General features: G+C 33.4%; 1 protein-coding gene across 4 annotated transcripts in view; it reads left to right on the forward strand.

Annotated features, from left to right (window-relative positions):
* The window catches only part of LOC118182375 (uncharacterized), a 411384-nt gene that overhangs the window by 327975 nt on the left and 62751 nt on the right, over positions 1–20658 (forward strand). For 3 of the 4 annotated variants that reach the window (XM_085814497.1, XM_085814500.1, XM_085814498.1), the window contains exons 4-5: positions 7239–7385; positions 18231–18314. In XM_085814497.1, coding sequence (XP_085670623.1) covers positions 7239–7385; positions 18231–18314 — 231 coding nt within the window. The remainder of the gene's footprint in view (positions 1–7238; positions 7386–18230; positions 18315–20658) is intronic. The other variant, XM_085814499.1, reaches the window with a different exon arrangement.

The raw sequence follows: 20658 nt of genomic DNA on the forward strand, positions 1-20658 counted from the left end.
ATCAGAACAAACCCAAGAAATACATCGTGGAAAGGGAGCGAGCTTGCGCCTGTCGTTTGCTTTGCGCACTGTACAGGTGACAGTACGACTTTGCTCAGTTCCTACCCACATTTCGAAGGAGAGCACCCAGGGGGACGGTGTCCAAGGGTCACCCACCTTCTTCCCCAACCACCAACCTCTCGAAAGGATTTTTGGATCGCTGCGTATTTTGAGTGCCCTCATACCGCACAGACACCAAACACTTGCAGACGACACACATGCCTTCTCCGGGATTCGAACCCGGGCATTTTGTACGGTAGTCAGAACCACTATCCCATTTGAGCGACAACGGATATTTTTAAATTTTTTAAAATACTCAAGTCACAATTGTAGTGCAGCTGTAAAAATTTTAGTGGTTATTTAATTAAATGAATGAATTAATTAGAGTAGTAGTAAATTAACTAAGTATTGAATTAGTATTAAAAGATAGTAAATTAGCATTAGATTAGTATTAATAGATAGTAAATTAGTATTAAATTAATATTAGTAGATAGTAAGTTAGTATTAAATTAAGTGAAAATTTTAGGGGAACTGTTTATAAGTCTACATAACGTTTCGATTTTATGAGTTATGTTTTGTTATTTTATATGAAACCCCTGATTATCCTAAAATGCCTCTGAGAAATTATTTTTACAAATTTGAATTACAAGTCAAAGAGATTTAGATTCGCAAATGAAGTGAATGAAGTGGAACTAGCAAATAAATTATGCGTAAATTTATATTTTTTTTAAAGATTTTTCAAATTCCTTGAAATAAGAAAATCAAATTTCTTGTAAATAATAATTTAAATGATGTGTTATTAGCAATAGAAATGTAAAGTTTATCTCTTCTTCATCTTTTTAGACCTTATTAAGAACTATGCGGAATCATAGATATACTTTTATTGGTCACATCTGTTCCTGAATGACTTTATAATATTAAAAATATATATATATTTTTAGAGCTAAATCATACAGTTGAAGAATGCGATAAAGGTAGAATACGAACCTACAAACTGTTTTCTGAAAGAATCTATATTTATAAGAGTCTGCATGTATGAATATTTGATTTTATTTTTAAAAAATGTGAAAAGGAATTTCGACAAATATTAATTTTAGCTTTCTCCTAAAATTGGGCTTATTAAAATGAGTCAATGACAATTGACTATTGTACAATATTGTAAGCTCTAATATTTTATATCGTTCGATTCTACACATTCTTCTGATAATTTATGGTATGCGTTTGACATTTACATTACAGGATTGCGCAAAAGCACCTTCACTATTTTAAATTAAAAGAAGTCTAAGATATAAGGTATTTTCTTCCCCATTTCTGCATGCCTTCGTGGTGTAATGGGAGCACACTCGGCGCGTATTCGAGAGATCCAGGGTTCGAGTCCCGGCGAGGGCACTGCGGATTTCTTCAGTTTTCTGACACTGAAAAATTACAAGTTACCCTATAGTGGCGCCCGAACTAAAAGGTGATGGATGGTGATTCTTCACCACGAGGATATGGCGATTGGGTTCCCTAATCCCCAGTCGCCCTTGAAAAGGGGGTATAATAAGATATTTCCTCTCTCATTTCTGCGTGCCTTCGTGTTGTAATGGTAACACACTTATTTTACACTTCTTCAGCATCACAAAAATCCTAATAACTTTACAATGAAAAGTTACGTAAATTTATATTTTGGAACTCCTAATACAAAGTGTGTCTCTTTTGGTAATGTTTTTGTTTACGAAATATGATGTGTAACAAATGATCTCCCCTTTCGCAATGACATGTTCTGAGCTCTTTCTAGCACATCTTCCTGGTCCTCTTCTCCTGCTTGCATCTTCTACTGATCCTGTTTTTTCAAATTTGAGTACAAGTTGCAATATTGTATGGTCAGAAGGAACATATCTGACATTAAAATATCGTTCGAAATTTTCTCCGAGTAGAAATAATGCTGCTTCCGTTTTCTAATATATAAAAGGTACGATCTTTATTCTTTCTGCAATATGTGTAGCGCTGCATATCAGAACTCCCAAACATTAATTTTAATCTAAGAAAGAGAGTGTCGATAAGTATTAATTCCAGAAAGACTTATTGAAATTAAAAACCGTGAATATACTTTTGCTCCACCCCGTAGAAATCCAAACTCCTTAAAATATCGAACTGATAATTGGAGGATTCGTGACTTCGAATCGGCCGATCCCCTAGGATCATAATCATAAGATTAGCGCAGGAGTTTATTTTTAAATATTTATTTTATCTTTAAGTATTTTAAAACGTTTAGATTTAATTTAGTTTAGTTTAGATTTAGTTAATAGTTAGTTTAGATAATTTATATTAAATTAGTTTAGATCAGAATTTCTTAAACTGTGGATCGTGACCTCATGGGGGTCGCCAAAATTTTTAGCAGTTTTGATATTTCTATAACTTATTATCATAATTTTACAATTACCAAATATTTGTACACAATGAATACAATACAGACAGGAAAATAGATAATAGAATACAGGCAAAGAAAAAAACGAAAATGTTTCGACGCATTCTTTTTATAATAGAAACGTTCATTTTCGTACGTGACGCTGTCATTTCGTCTGTTACTTATTTAAAATGTTCACATTGTTCTATGTCTTAAATTAGAAATTACAGTTAATGACCTAAAACTGCAATAGTATATTACAGTAACAAGCGAAAAAATTGACGATTTCACTCACGCGTTTGTCGGATTTGCGCAATATGCGTAATATTTATGGGGGTCCCACAAAATTTTCTTAAATATTATGGGGTCCTGGGGTCTCGAAAAAATCTCAGTGATGAAAAGGGGTCGCGACTGAAAAAAGTTAAAGAAACCCTTGTTTAGATTAAAGTTTAGATAGTTTAGATTAAATTAGTTTAGATTTAGTTTAGATTAAAGTTTGGATAGTTTAGATTAAATTAGTTTAGATTTATTTTATTTTACTTTAGTTTTCATTTTAAGAAAGTTTATTTTTAAATATTTATTTCATTACATCTAAGACGATGATTTACATTTAGCACTTACATAATGTACAGATTTATTGCAAATATAAAGTAAATTTATAAAGTCTTAATTCAATTCTTCGTCTTCTACCACCTTAACGCACAACTAAACCAACTTTGTGTATAATAATTTGTAGTACTACTACTTTATAGTACTTTGTGTATAATAATTTGTAGTACTGTAGAGACATTAAGTATTTTGTGAAGGCCGGAGAGATGAAAAATTAACTACCGCCTTCGCCGGGAATCGAACCACGGACCTCTGGAATACCAGCCCAGTGTGCAGAGCCACTACACCACGAAGGACGCTAGGAAAGCGGGAGAAATACCTTATAGAACTACTACTTTACTTTAGTAATTAGTGTATAATAATTTGTAGTACTAATACTTTACTGTATGTATTTTATCAGTTCTACACAGTAGTGCCAAGCAACGAATATTAAGCACCTGTATATGTAATTTCACTGAAAATACGTATAAATAAATAAAAGTTGGAATGTTTCGTGTAACCGTCAGTTGATGAAAGATGGTGTGTAGAAGAAGATGAGAATTTTCTGGAATGAATTATTTCTCTCTGCCTCTCATGAATAAATACCAGTAGCATGCCTGAATTCGCAAAACTCAATCACCTGGCTGGATTTAGGGCTAATAAAACATCTTTCTTCTTATCCCTCTAGGACTGGCAATCTTGGAATTTTTATGCTCCCATCTCACCCATCTCCAGAATGTGTAAAATGAGAGCGAGCAATTTATAAAAGCGGAGCTTCAACAAATAAAATTTAATTTATTGCTCAGTCTTTCTTCGCGTTTAATGAAATCCTCGAAGGAGTGAATTAAAAGACATTTTATAGCTCCAATTAAGTCTGAACGGGCAAGCAGAGATTTCTCACTGACGCGTTTGAGTAAAAGGAATTTAAAACAGTGGGGAAAAGTTGTGTTTTAGTCTTCATAAATTTAAATTTCTTCGCGTAGATTACTTCCGTTCGTATGTTTACACGATGATTCTGCTAAGTCAGGCACCTTGTAATTTAATCTAGTTATGTTAAATTAAATACGTACTACTCTACGTCGTACTAAAACGTACCGGATATATAATGGCTAGTACTTTCGTAAAGGATTCTGATAATTAGTTACTAATTAGTAATTCACGGACTCACGTGCCTTTATAGTTTTTATTTGGGACGTAACAGTTGAATGATATGTCAACTTTCAGAGAACGACTGAATTAAGGAGTTGTGTAACCGTTCAGCCATAAACACAAACGCCAGCTAGTTCTATAAGTACAACAACGCACATATAGTTACCAAAAAAAAAATAAATAAATAAACATCAAAACAGAATATACACCAAAATGGAACACCTAAAATTTATAATCAAAGTTCGAGTTACGGACACTTAAATCCAGAAAATTAGCAGAACTCTAACAAGAAAGGTACATTTAAATTTTGTTATTAATCCAAAAGGCTATTAATTTCGTTTTGGAATTTTGCGTTGGTTCACTATAAATGTTGGTTCACTTTTCAAATTATTGCCACCAAATATTAGAGCCCTGTGTTATATTAAAAAAAAATTAAATAATGAAGAATCTACAGAGGCTGTTCACACATTTTTTAGACGATGTATATTGTATTCACAAAACTAAATTACATAAAATTCTTGTGTTTTAAATGTTCTATTTGACATCCCTTATTCGGAACTATCTTTCGACAGCGCAATTTCCAGGATAATAATGCCTTTTGAAGTGGCAGAAGAGGTATTCTATCCCATTTCTCCCGAACAGCTTTCCGGAGTCCTGTTAGGGTTTGGGGACACGTTTGGATAATGCAGTTTTTAAAAGTCTGAAAGCAGAAAAATCCATAGGTGACACATCGGGAGATTTAGTAGGGATATCAGTGAAAGGTATGGCCTTGATACCAGTTTTTTGTTCCATTTCTTTCAGGAAATTTACAGTGGATTTTTGATGTGCGACTGCTAGCTTTGTCCTGATGGAGTCTCACAGATGGATGGCATTGTGGGTAAAGCGATAGTATTTCATTCAGAACAGTTGGCGATAAAATATGTTCCTGATAGTATTTGGAGTTAATCTTGACATTGTTTTGCATTCTCTTTATTTTTAACTTGCCGTTATAAGAAAAACCAGCAACCATCAAGAATCCCTTAGAAAAACTTTCTTTCGATTCTTTGAACCATGTACTTAAATTTTTTTCTCCCCTTTTATGATAATAAATGGCTCTTTTTTTGTTAATACACCCATGCTTCATCTATTGTGACAACTGTTTTCCATTTTTCTTTGATAAGTGTTTCTTATATAGAATTCTGCAGCGTGTCCTGCGTCGAGCGACATGCTTTGGAAGAAGACGATGCACATTGCGTTTTTTCGCTTTTTTAAGATTTAAATCAACGTTTATCATTTTGTTTACAGTGGACACCGAGAATTTTAATGATTTTGCAACTGTCCTTTGACTAGGGAGATTTTCTTTTAACATTAAACAATGTACCTTTGCAACAGTCGAAGATGTCCGTTTTTTCCTTGGATACGTTTTTGGAATTTTTGTCCCATTGAGGCTCTAATTTCATGTTTGTTTCCTTTCTTGTTGATGACATTACCTATCGACGCTTTAGATATCACAAAACCATGACCCTCACATCGTTTTTGGATAGCGGAGTATGCATATTTCTCTTCGGAAAGAGCGTAAATGCAGCCTTCGAATCACTGCTTTGTTAAATTCGCCATTTTGTATAAAAATAAAACTTTCAAGCCACAGACGATAATTTTGACTTTTAAAAATATAGTACAATTGCAATTACTTCTTTTGCAGCAAATTATATTTTAGTACCGCTTACCAAAATCGTCTAAAAAATATGCGAACAGCCTCTGTACATAAATGTGTAGGGTTTTTCTTAATTTGCATAACAAATTTATTTTAAGTTTACCTGTTCTCAACTTTTCAAACTTCCCCTCACATTCTCTCGCCAGGATGTAAATTTTAAGTTAAGTGAAGTACTATTTAAACGTGTAATTATCTCAGTTTTATCGCTAGCCTAGCGCACGTTTCGTTGTTATTTCGCGGTCATTCGAGTAAGCCCTTGTGGCCTTCTCAGTTTAGTATCACGCCGGTTAGATCTTCTGTGAGTCCATCTCTTAGGAGTAATTTTGAAGTGCGTTCTTGCACTCGTTTTATTTTAAGATTTTTGATTTGTATTCTAGTCTACGTTTTAGTTATCGCCGCAAGTAGATTGTGTTTTTGTAACGCACGAAGTCCGTGCTGTCTGTTATTTTAGTTTGAGTAAATAAAGGATTATTTTTCACCCTTCTTCTGTGCTGGTATTTATTTCACACCTCTGCGAGAATTCGCCAGGTTCATCGTAGGATCTAAGTTAGTGCATGTGGAAAAGTAGAGATAGGTCTTACAAATGTATGTATGTTTCTCGCACTGTGATGAAATAAAGGTACCTAGAGCCATCCAATTTTGAATAACGTGATCTTTTACCGAGTATGGGCATCTGAAAGCCCTAATTTGGAATTTGGATTGTACAATTACTCCAATACATTTAATATTTTTTAACATTTCAACGAATTTTTTATTAACAAACTCAACGATTTCAAAGCGAGCAATAGCAAAACTGTGCGGGGGGGGGGAATCTCCAGCGCGCGAGACTCTGTATCGGTAATTCTAAAGGTATGCTCATTTTAAAATTAGTCTGCGATATTGCTATTGAATTGAATTTTATGGTTTAAGTGCGAAGAACATTTAATAAATAAAGGTAACACACGAAAGGTTATAAAAAGAAGGTCCCTTTGGGTGTAATGTAAAAGCTAAATGCTTTCAGATTTTTTTAAATATGTTTTAATGTGCCTACTAAATTAAATTATGGCTTCTATTAGCAAACTGAATGCATATTTTAGTGATAATTGTTTGAATAGATTAACTAATATTGTTGATTAGAATGTATTAGTTTCAGTTCTCAAGTAACAACAACAGACGGTTTTTCTCCCCTCATCCCTAGCGGAAATCTAGGCTATATGATTCATGACGTATTATGTCAAATCGTTTTTTTTTTAAACATTTTATTCGTTTCAATTTTTTTAAAAAACCGTATTTAGTCAGTTTAACTTCCTTATATAAGTTCAACATAAAATTGAAATACATGTTTCTAATATGACAATTCGATGAAATCAGAAAATAAGAATGCATTTCTTTTTTTCTACGCAGTAGGCTCGTCTTCGGGCTTACAGGAGATAAGCGGCAAGTGCCCTTCAGGGCAATTTCCGTGCAATACCACTGACACTTGTGTTGAACAGAGGAAAAACTGTGATGGACATAAAGATTGTGAAGATGGCTCGGACGAGATGTGGTGTGGTAAGTCGTAATATTCGCTTTTATCGCAGTAATAATCCTTTAAAAGTGACTAATAAATAATGATAGTCCGGAAATTTTGAAAATGACCTGCGCAGGAAGGAAATCGACTTTCACAGGACGAATTTTGCATTTTTTAGGTTTTCCACTTAACTGCTAAATATTTCAAATATCGTGGAAGTTTATATATATGTAAAATTAAGTTCAAAAGGAGCAAAAAATATGATTATCCTACCTGAGGAAAAAAAGGTTTAGGGTAGGAAATATTTAAAGTGGTCTTAAAAGTGGAAACTTAGAATAGTCAAAAATGGCTATCTAAGCTTTTTACACGGGGTGTTAACTCTTGTTAAAACATCGATGAAATCATTAAAATTAAAGCAGCTATGAAAAACTAAATTAGCAAGTAAGAAAACTAATTACCCCTATTCAGGGTGTCAAGCAGAACTTGTCAAGGAGTAAGTATTAAAAACGTTAAATCGTTGAATAATGAGTGCTGAATAACGTGTTTTTTCCTCTCGAATCTGCAATTACTGTTGTAAATGCAAAAATGTTGTTACTGTCTGTAACTGTAAAATGTTGTAAATTAATTAGCTTTTTGCAAAATTATTTCTCAGGTAGTCTTTCCCTGATGAGTCATTCAAACTCTTTGAATTAAAATTAAAGTAAGAATAAAAACTTTATCAAAGTAAAAATGTTCAAATAAACAAATTAAAGTTAAAATATGTAAAATACGAAAATAAAAAAGTAAAACTGTAAGGAAAAATGTTTAACTGATCTTTCTACCTCATCTAAATAGGCTCGAACTAAAATTAGCATTCTGTCAGTAAAGCAAAATAGTTACTGGAAAGCTGCGTAGCATAAAATAACTGTTCATTTAAAATAAATAAATAGTTTACAACTGTTGTAGAGACATTAGGTATATTTGGAACCAGAAAAGATGAAAAATTAGCAACCGCCTTCGCCGGGAATCGAACCACGGTCCTCTGGAATACCGGCCCAGCGTGCAGAACCACTACACCACGAAGGCACGCTAGGAAGGCGGGAGAAATACCTTATAGAACTACTACTTTACTTTAGTAATTAGTGTATAATAATTTGTAGTACTAATACTTTACTGTATGTATTTTATCAGTTCTACACAGTAGTGCCAAGCAACGAATATTAAGCACCTGTATATGTAATTTCACTGAAAATACGTATAAATAAATAAAAGTTGGAATGTTTCGTGTAACCGTCAGTTGATGAAAGATGGTGTGTAGAAGAAGATGAGAATTTTCTGGAATGAATTATTTCTCTCTGCCTCTCATGAATAAATACCAGTAGCATGCCTGAATTCGCAAAACCCCCTTTTAAAGGGCGACTGGGATTTTTAGGTGACCCAATCGCCAAATCCTGGGTGCTGAGAGTCATCATCCACTACCCTTTTAGTTCGGGCGCCACTGTAGAGACATTAGGTATGTTTTGGAAACAGAAAAGATGAAATATGAGCAATCGCCTTCGCCGGGAATCGAACCACGGACCTCTGGAATACCGGCTCAGTGTGCTGACCGCTACACCACGAAGGCACGCCAGGAAGGGTGGAGAAATACCTTATAGTGTGATCGCGTGTTGGGGCAAGTAGAGGGTAATCATGTGCCAGACAATTTTTTTCAGGTTTATATTCAATCTCTCCTAAAGAGAATGCTGTTTTTTTTTTTTCTTATTTCAAATAAATAAATTTGATTTACAGTAGCTTCAAGTCCGGGTGTCTTTTTAAGACACTCTTCATCAATTCTGGCCCTTTTTATTTAGTTTGGGCCTCAGAATATCTCAGCAATCATATTACAGTGCTGAATAGATGTACACGGAATTAAACCACAAAAGTCCTTAGTAGGAATGTCTTGATTCGTTGCATTCTACTCGTATCCACGAACACTAAAAGTATCTGCGGGTGGAAGAGAAAGATAACTCTTTGTGGAACAGTTTATCGTCTGCCAAATTATTACTTCACCAGTGTATGAGATCGAAAACTATTTAATATCGTGAAATTAAAGTTAGTGATCGCAAACGATTTTTAGAAATGGACGAGAGGAAAATGAAATGAAAAGAATTAAATTAAATATCGGCAAAATACTTCCTTAGTTGCTATACCTGGAATAAAGAAGATGGGTATTTGGAGATAGCAACACAAAATCGGAAAAGCTGCATTAAAAAAAAGACTGAAAAGGAGAAAATTTTCCATATAAAAGAATGTATTTTAAATAAATTTTAGAAATTATTTTAATAATAACAATATTAATAATATTGAGGAAAACATTTTTCGTATTCTTTTGTAAAGCTATTAGATTATTTCGAAGCAAGAGAGATGAGCAAAGTCCTCGCCGGGACTCGAACCACGGACCTCTGGAATACGCGTCAAGCGTGCTGACCACTACACCACGAAGGCATTCTAAGAAGGCGGGAGAAATTCCTTATACGTTATGTTTTGAAAAGGTGCAAAGGACTCTTTTATTTGTCTCAAATCAAAGGTAGCAGGAGGCACCATTATTGCCTACAAGAAGCGATCGTATATGGGTTAAATCAAACGTAAGGGAATTAACTAAGTAAATGTCAATTAGCACAACGACTACATGGACGAGCTTTGAGTTAACTTTGGCATGAAAAGTGTAATGGCGAGAATAACGCAGTGCCGCAGAATACAGGTTTCAAGACATTCAAATTAGCAACGTTGCCTTCAGAAAGCGGAACACGGTCTGATTCTACTTCTCCTTTCTAGCTCGTTTGAATTCAAGCGAGGTAGAAATTTACATTTTGGCAGGAAAATGGGAAACGGAAAGGACAGAAAAGCGTATTAACATAAAATAACTGATTAGTTAAATTAAACATATATTTTACAGATTAGTGTTTCTTACCTGAAAAAAAAAATGAAATTTTCTCTGCATATATGAATGATTTCAACTGGCAGTAGATTAATGTTCATTATTTTTGCAGTCGAGAAAAAGGAAAATCCGTTTAAAGAAAATTACAACATGGAAGCTTCTTTTGTTCAATTTATTTTAAACAGGGTTTTTGACAGGATTCCTTTTCAAAGTAAAGCTATTGATTATTCAAAGCTTGATAGTGAGTGAAATTTCCCCGCGGGGTGGCTCACATCCCTTTTGTTTTCTCATTTTTCGGGAACCTTCATTATTTTAAATCCACCTGTTTGTGACTGAAACTTGAAGCTCTGGTAAAATATGTATCCCTATCCTCAATTTAGAGCTGGAATTATGTTTTATTCACATTTAAGGGCAAGGAAATCAATTTTATTTTCTTTTCTTTAGGGAAACCTATTACCTCGGCAGAAATTTTTTCTCTTAATCGTAGTGATAAATCGGAATTTAGATTTCTGATCTTTCTCTATAACTTATGCAGACGAATTTAGGTTAAATATTTGTATAATTGAAAAATGTGGGAATTAAAAGCAATTAAAAAATAAATATTGCAATTGTTGAAGGCCTTAGGAAAGTATGATTGTTTTTTTTTTCTACGCTAAAAATTGTAAAGTATTCATTTATTTTTCGTAACCAAATATTTGAAGTTAAAGAACTTTCCTGTCATTCTCCTTTTCCGTTTTCCTGCCAGAATGTTCATGCTTAGTTCGCGAATATTAAAACGACGTAGAAAGAGATAATATTTAAAGGAAGGTTTTAGATTGTTGAATTAGAGCGTGTTCCGTCTGCTGAGGCCCACGTTACTCGTTAAATCTCTTGATAGCAGTCTCACTGCGGCGTTGCGTTATTCTCGCCATTTGGCTTGTCTCGCCGGTATTAGGCTGGAGCCAACTTGCGCGTATTCTTTTTGGGTAGTGGACTCACCAGCGGACGAGCGGTAAAGTCGATGAATACTGGTAGTTCGGTTCGAGCCCGAATCCCGCGAACGGGCTGGCTCATGGGCGTTTTCTTGGTTTTCCCCACGTGTATACGGGCCAATTCCTTTAGAAAGCCCTCCACGAAGGCATTCCTCCTCTTAGATAGATAGCTTCTATATCAGCAAAGTATTGCACCAGTATTAATTAGTATTATGTAAGTATTAATACCAGTAAAGTATTCTATCAGTACTGTAACATATACAGTATATTGTATATGCATATTTGTATCAGTAATGTAACAGTCGTATATGAGTAAAGTATTGTATCGGTGTATCAGTATCAGTATTATATCAAGCTTGTATCAGTAGTGTATCAGTCATACTTTGCGTCAGTAATATACCAGTAATGTGTCGATAATGCATATGTGATGTGTTAATTCGCAATAGCTTGAGTCTTTGTAACGTATTATTTAGTGGTTTTATTTATCGACATCTACAAAATCATTCCCATTTAACAATTAATCAGCATTGTATGAGTATTAATACCAGTAAAGTATTGTATGAGTATGAATAATAATATCAGTAAAGTATTGTATATCCATATTGCATCAGTAAAGTATTGTATCAGTATTATATCAGCCTTGTATCAGTAGTGTATCAGTTATATTTCATCAGTAATGTACAAGTAATGTAACAGTAGAACATTGATCTGTGATATTTTAATTCGCAATATTTTGAGTCTGTAACGTTTTATTTCGTGGATTTATTGACCAACTTGTGCAAAATCATTCCCATTTAATCAGTATTTATGATCAATTTTATATCAATGAATCAGTACTGTAGCAGTATTAATTAGTATTAATATCAGTATCAGTATTATATCAGTCTTGTATCAGTTCTGCATCAATAATGTATCTTGAATATTAATTTGTAACTCTGTAACATGTTATTTTGTACGTTCTGTCGTACACGTTGAACACCTTTCAGGTGGCATTATGTATTTTGAAGGGGTGCTATAGCTAGTGGTGGACGTAGTGCTATACTGATTAACCATTTGGTAAAGGGATAGTGCCCACGTCCTCCGTTTTTTCTCTCTCTGAGGCAGATACCCCTCGAGGCTTTATCGTAATCATGTAAAACCAAACTATTCTTTTCGTGTAGCCTTTGGCTAATTTGGGGCTTAGCTTAATTAAATTTTGAATTCATTATTTTTGAGTTACTCCATAAATGTTGGCTGCCGGTGTCTCCTGTTAAAATACTCAGTTTAATAAAAGAGTCTTTTTTTTTTTTTTTTTTTTTTTTTTTTTTTTTGCACACATACGTCTTCCAGAGTCTTAAGTTAGTTTAGGCTTCCAAAGAAGGTGAGGATTTGTAAAATTTTTAAATGAACGTTCAAGCAAAAAAAAAATTATGTTTTATAAAATTTTAATATTGGCTGTTTATAAATAACTAAACAGATAAAATTCTACTAGAAAATAACATTTAAATATTTGTGTATTTGTTTAATAATTCTTTCGTATGTTCATTTTCTGTATTTTTAATTTGTTCATCAGAGAGATGTGATATCATATATCTGGGACTCAGTTAAAATGATTCTCTCATTTCCATATGAGCTGATTTATTTAGTTATCACAAAGCAATGCACAGATGTACAACTAGAACACGGTAAATTTGTAGATAAAAAAATTAACCAAGTCGATAGACGACGTTTCATGTCATTTAAATAACACACATCACAAGACTTATCTTCTTCACTTGAATAACTAATTGTTTAGAAAACGATTGAAAGTTCCATGTATTTAGTAAACATGACTAGATGCCAAAAATTAACGGCAGTGTTTTTAGATTTATTTATCGCAAGAAAAATCAGGAAAGACCCAAAACTAGTTCTGGCTAGAACAACGATATTACAATGAAACTGAACCCATTTCGTTCAAGCACACAGTTTATTAAATTTGGAAAGTAAATGCAAGGATTTTTGCAATTTTTTATGATATTTAAATAATTCTGTATTTAGAAAAATTAATGCAAAATTTATACTATTAAAATCAGTGCGCGTTTGTTTGTTTGTGGCATTATCTTCTCCGGAACGGCGGGGAACTCCGGATTCCAAAAATTCGTGGGAAGCCATTTCGACCATTCTCATCTTCCTGTGATCTTAATTAGCCGAGGTATTAATTAAAAGCTCTGAAAACGCTAATTTTCGCCTTCATTTTTTCGAGTGGCAACAGTGTCGCACGCTGGAGGTAAAAATTTGTTTTATTTCAAAGTGTTGCCACTGCTCGTTTTCAAATCGTACATATTGTTAATAAAAAATTGTAAGTTTTAGAAAGTATGAAATGTTAATAAAAAAACTGTAAGTTTTACAAAGTATGAAATAAAAAAATATAAAAAACCTGAAAGCTTTCAGATTTTTCATTGCCCCCAAAAGGTTTTTTTTTAACGTCTTGTGTGTTATCTTTATTTATTCAATATAATGTTCTTTGCATTCAAACCATAAAATTCAGAACAGCCGTGTCGCAAACTAATTTTAAAATGTTAATATCCTTAGAATTTCCGATACGCAGTCTCGCTGGAGATAAAAATGTTTTTTTCCTGTACAGTGTTGCCACTGCTCGCTTTGAAATCGTTTGTTTTATTAATCAAAAATTCGTTAAGTATTACAAAATGAAATCGATAATAAAACAAATTTCAAATTCACATTAGGGCTTCCACATGACCATATTCTATGGAGGATTACGTTATTCAAATTTCGATGGCTCTAGGTACCGTTGTTTTATCACAATGCGAGAAACATACATACATTTATGCAGATTCTTCATTATTTAATTCTTTAAATATAATACAGGGCGATAATATTCGGTGGTAACAATTTGAAAAGTGATTCGCCGTTTATAGGTTTCAGTACAAAATGCCAAAACGAAATTAATAAGCCTTCTGTTGAAACTGCCCATTTGGACTAAAAAGTATCATTGCCAAACATTAAATATATTATTATTAGTTCGGGGGTGGCTATTTGCCCTGGTAGGACTATTAATTTCGTTTTGACCTTTTGTGTTGATTCACCATAAGCGTTGTTTCACTTTTCATATTGTTGCCACCATATATTAGAGCCCTGTATTATATTTAAAGAAATTAAATAATGAAGAATCTGCATGAGTGTATATATGTTTCTCGTATTTAATAACATAATCTTCCATAGAATATGGGCATGTGGAAGCCCTAATTTGAATTTGAAATTTGTTTTATGACCGATTTCATATTTTGTGAGACTTCAACGAATTTTTGATTAACTTCAGGATTTCAAAGCGATCCATGGCAACGTTGTACAGAAAAAATATTTTTTATCTCCAGCGCGCGAGGCTGTGTTTCAGAAATTCTAAAGATAGGCTCATTTTAAAATTATTTTGCGATATTGCTGTTGAACTGAATTTTATGTTTTGAGTACGTAGAACATGAAATTTAATAAATAAAGGTAACACACAAAACTTTAAATAACCGCCCCTTTAAACGTAATTTAAAATTCCTTTCAGACTTTTTTTATTTATTATTTTTATAATGTAATATTCTGAACGTTGAAAAGCACGCGATTGTATGTGACGTCATTTAAGCCGAAAATCGTTCGTTAATGTCAGCATTTTAAAAGAAATGTTGGCAATTTTTTTTTTGTTTCAAGTTAGTCTAACTGACATGATATATTAACGCCACATTAATTCCTTTACTGGTATTGAAAAAATGTTGTTATATGTATTTAAATCGTGACGTCATAGGTATTGATTTGAAGTTTCCAATTTTTTTGTTTCCTGTTTGGGCAATAAAAAAATTATTTACGGATTGGTTGTTGCTTATAAAATAAGAACTGATTTCTTTCATACTGAAATGATTCCATAAATGTTCTTTTCAGGGCTATATAGAACTTACAAATTGTGCTTTGGCTGCAGTCGGCTAGTGATGTAATATCAGGCGATTATTTGAATTAAATAATAGTGGCGTTATTGAATCATAAGCCCTGGTTTTAGGAGAGCTATGCGTGTTTTTGATATTTCAGGTCTATGGTGCCACGTTTGGCAGATTTCTTTCCGTTATTTGAAAAGAACGAATGGAGCGAATCCTTATCTACATTGTTGTCGATATGTCACTTCACAGATCGTCTCTGACCTAGATGTCAACAAAGATGAAACTTTCCGAGGGTGGATTTGTCAACACAATCTTTTCGCCCTTGGAACCGCTTTCATTCATCTTCCCGGGGCCACATTAGAGAATCTATCTTGAAGATAACTTGCCACAAATATTGTTTTTGGATTTTTTTATCCCTCTGGCGTACGTCCAAGAACAATCAATGTTGTTTTTGTCCGTCCTTCACGGACATATATCAGACAGAAATATTGAAATATCGCTTAATTTTTTTTATGTGGTATTGTCAAGAACTATACCCTAAATTGATTCGTAGTTGTTCAAACCTTACTCATTTCATTACTGGTTGATTTTGATTTCCTTTTTCCATAATATGATTTCTTTGTTTTCTAGCTTGTAGCAAGCATATTTCTGATAAGTTTATTCTGATTGAATTTCTAATGAAATTTGTATAAAAAATTGCATATTGCTTTATTTGCGTTGGAAAATTGTTGGAAACCGTGTCGCCTAACCACTGAGAGAACGTATCGCTGTATTATAAGTAATTATCACCCTTTCCTGTGTGTATTGTAGCTGTGTAACTGGTAGCATGTCTGGCTAGCAAAAGGAAAAACCAATTTTCCATGTTTCCAGCATTTCTGTGTAGTATAATCACTATTACGCGGCATGTGAAAATTCTCAGCAAGTTACTTAATTTTTATATTGAGAGTTTTAGTAAAATTTAAATGTTATTTATGGTCACTTTTGGAAGTATCGATGTAGAATCACGTTTTTCTACTTAATGACTTCCTAGTTTAAAACACTATTCTACATGCAACGACAGAAATTCTGGGTTCTATTTGGTTTCGGGGCCGTAAAAAATCGCCAAACTATTGTCGATGCCAGTGCTGCCAAAAGTAATTGCGGCAACCCTAACGCAAAAAAGGAAATATAATAGTAAATAACTATCTAAATATTGATGTTTTAATTTAGATGAAAGGTTAATTTCATATAATATTCCGCTACCGAGTTATCGCTAAAGCTTAATCTCATCTCGTTGGTTGTTCAAACTTAATTTTCTATAATGAATGATGCCTTTTCTTTGAAAACATTTTCTGTAAAGTCTAGAATCGCGCGCTTAGTTCTTTGCTTCTTTTTACATGGGTAAAAACAACTGGAATTTTGCCAATTTTCTTTTACTTTTTAAGTGACAATAGGTCGATGTGTACTTAGATAAAGTCAAGGGTGTGCGCAGTGCCATTTTTGTGCAATTCTGGGATTTGAGTGAAAATAAGTCGATGTGTACATGGATACCGAGTATGTGCAATTCTTAAAAACGCGTCAAGCAGTGGGTGATTCTGCACTTTACGCAAAATTCTGTTGCAGACTTTTCATCATAGGCAATTCCCAAATTGTTAAATCCATAGGATATCAAAAAAGGAATTAAAAATTAAACTTGTATTTTAATGGCGTCTTAAGAAGTATGGAACAATATAAACTTAGGCAATCTGAAATCAGCGCGTACGCGAGATTTGGCACGCTGTTAAAGGGGTGTGTTTGCTAGATTTGGCGCTTTCGCGCATACAATTTAGCTGCAATTTTTTTACGGCATTCGAAACCAAATAGTACCAAATTCTGTTTCATGGCGGTCATGGAGACGTGGCGACTAAAATTGCTTGAAATTAACTAAAATTAAAAAATATATAATTTACTGAAATCCTTAACACTAAAATCCATCCTTTTTACTTCCTTGTACGAAGAAAAAAGAAAGTGTTGTAATCACGAAAAGTTTCAGGCAGCATATTTCAACGAAAATATCCATTTTGACCGCTATCGAATGCAATTTAACGATGTTTTTGCGTGATATCTGTACGTAAGGAAAGAATAAAAGACACTTTTCCTCCAAAAAAATTATAAACTGCTTTAAAATGAATTCTGAAGAGAATTTTACGTACGTGCGTATCTCGCATAACTCGAAAATGAGTAGCCTCAGAACATTGAAATTTTGTATATAGGACTGCTGTAACATGTAGATGTGCACCTCCTATTTTGGTTGCAATCGGCCGCCCCAAACGTATATAAATATATTTATATACGTTGGGTTTAATAGTTTATATATATATCCACTCTGTTACTCGGCACAGTGATCTCAGTTTCTTTACTCTTATATGTTTGTAAATTGTACGTTTTTGCTTTAAAAATAATTGAATTAGATTGTTCTTATCTTCCGGTTAAGGTTTTTATGTCTTTCGTAATTCTGGAAGCAATATTTGTACAATTATCAACAATTTAAGAGCTGTTTAAGTGCGGTTAAATTTTAAATAACATGGCGGACATATTTGTTTACATTCAAAACAGCAGAATTGTAGATTTGTTGCCAATCTAGAGGACTAAGCTTCGCAACAACAAAAATAACGCCTTCATTTATTATTGCGAATTAAAGCATGCTTAATCCTTTTTGGAATTTTTTCGAGGAAATAGGTGTTTAAGATTTGCTTCGTAATTTTTAATGCAGATATTTTGAGTTTTTATGTATTTTTGCCTTGCCGCGAAGTGAGAACTGAATTAATTGAATGAGAAATACTCAATCGTCTGTGAAAAACTGTTTCTTTTCTGTTTTGTTTGCTTAATTCCTTTCATACATCGTTCTAGATTTATTATAGTATTTGAATAGAACATGTGGCAACGATAAGATAATTCTTCAAATGATATAAATTTTGTGCGTTCAGAGTGTCGTTATAGTGAATTTTAAAGAGTGCATTTATTCTATTGTGTTTTATGCGCTGTCGGCGAAGTAGATTTAATTCAATACAATCAATTTAAATGAAATTCAAGAAAAAATGCGTATAATTTAATATTCCGTACAAGGAAGTCATGTGGTGTACACATCAGATTTTTTTTTTTCAGAGGATCACAACAGGAAAGAATATTATAACAACCTTTTCTGGAAAAGGCCGGATGAAGATCGGGAAAAAAATGTTGAAGGATGTGGTAAATAAAATTTTCCCTAGTTAAATGTTTTTATTATATTAAAAATTTTCTGAAAAATACTGTAGAGTTTTTTCAGTTGTTTTCTAGGTTCTACTTACTAAATTTTATTTAGTTTAGAATGTTATAATTAAATGTTAATTATGAAATTAAATTTTATTAAAATGAATGTACTGATTACAATGTATAACAATAACGAAGTAAATGATGATCTTAGTTTCCAACTTGACAAAAAAATCTCTTAAAAGTATTGAATAATATTATGTTTCCTCTTATAATACTTAATACGAACAGTGAGTTCATAAACTCTCTTGCATAATTAATTAGAGAGTTAATTAGTTAATTTGAGAGTTTATTACGAGTGGATAAGGCAAGTATGATCCAATTTATAAATTATCAAAGACGTTTAAATTTAAACACATTTCGATGCTTTATAAGAATTATGAGAACGTTAAAAAATATTTTTGCAGTTTTCATTTTTAGTTGGAGACCTAATTAAAATATTCTCTTTATCGAAATTAAAATAGTGTCTATAGTCTTGTCTCTTCATTTTGCATGGTAACATTTGCCATAAATCTTACCGCATTATGCTGTAATGTATTCCTGCAAATTTATTAATTCTTAGAGTTGTCAATTTTACAGAACATCTTGGATTTTAAATTATAATACTTTATTGCTCATTAATGCCAGTACTGTCTGAACTAATTAAAGCTCATTACTAACAAGAAATGTGAAGCTTATTACATGCATTAGTTTCGAGTTTTTTATAGCTTAGATCGTAAATTTTTCCCCCGGAAACATCAAATAAAAAACTATCAGTTCATTAAAAAGTGCACACTGTTTCTTACCGAAGAACCTTTAGGTTATAAAATTAGTTGTTATCTTCTATAATGCATTCATTTATATAAATACAGAAGAAACACTCAAATCTTTCAGAAAGAATGCATCCAGTATAAAAAATATAAAGTAGCACACAAGCGCTGTGTCCTGTAACATAATCCGAGATCGCATTTTAGTTCTCAAAAGTGCATAATGTAATTAAAATATTTAGAAAAACATTATTATTTTGAAATGTTCGCTTGCAATATTTCAAAGATGTAAACGTTTGAGCCCAGAAAAATCTATGAGTTCAAATAGGGGCAAATTCTAAATTTTCTAGAAGGAAACTTCTACTAATTGCCTGGAAAGCTTTATGAGAGTTCAACTCAAACCCCCTGCAAGAAAAAAAGCTAAACAGTTCTCATCATTGATGACATAATTATAAAAATTATGTAATTATAAATATTATATAATTTTTTGTTAAAAAGGAAAAATAAATCAAATGCAATTTTTTGGATTACACTTCGTACAAGGCCCCCATTAGCGGCTGAGCTGTAAAATCGCTGAACACTGGTAGTTCGGTCAAACTTTCGAATCTCGGCAAAAGGGCTCGCTGCATGGGTGTTTTCATGATTTTCCGCACGTGTAACGTGTATGCAGGATCTTATGGACGCATTTGTGAATTAAGCGGGCGCAGCCTAGGTAAAATCGCTGAACACTGGTATTTCGGTCCAACTTTCGAATACCGGCGAAATTTAACACGGGAACTCTTTTACACACGAGCAATATATAGCGGGCTTGCCCGCTAGTATTATATAATTTTTTGTTAAAAAGGAAAAATAAATCAAATGCAATTTTTTGGATTACACTTCGTACAAGGCCCCCATTAGCGGCTGAGCTGTAAAATCGCTGAACACTGGTAGTTCGGTCAAACTTTCGAATCTCGGCAAAAGGGCTCGCTGCATGGGTGTTTTCATGATTTTCCGCACGTGTAACGTGTATGCAGGATCTTATGGACGCATTTGTGAATTAAGCGGGCGCAGCCCAGGTAAAATCGCTGAACACTGGTATTTCGGTCCAACTTTCGAATACCGGCGAAATTTAACACGGGAACTCTTTTACACACGAGCAATATATAGCGGGCTTGCCCGCTAGTATTATATAATTTTTTGTTAAAAAGGAAAAATAAATCAAATGCGACCTTCCCAATCTAGAAATCTTTTTATTAAATGCCATTAGCGGCCCGAATTAATTAAAACAAATTTACAATAACAAGGCTGAAGCAGAGCACCACGAGGGGGTATCGGGTCTAATGGTCTTACCTCCCTTTTCTCCTACCAGCCACCTCTCGAGAGAACTCTCATCTCGTTTCAAATTTTGAGTGCCCCCATGCCGCACAGACGCTTTACATTTACAAATATCCATGTCTTCTCCGTGATTCGAACCCCGGACTCTTCGGTGCTGTAGTCAGAGTCACTAACCACTATTTCGGTTGGGCGGCGTACGATACTCTAAGTGCTCTAAGTAA

This window comes from Stegodyphus dumicola, chromosome 4, assembly GCF_044657685.1.
Source record: "Stegodyphus dumicola isolate Sdum_Otavi_A_Nest chromosome 4, ASM4465768v1".
Taxonomy (NCBI): Eukaryota; Metazoa; Arthropoda; class Arachnida; order Araneae; family Eresidae; genus Stegodyphus; species Stegodyphus dumicola.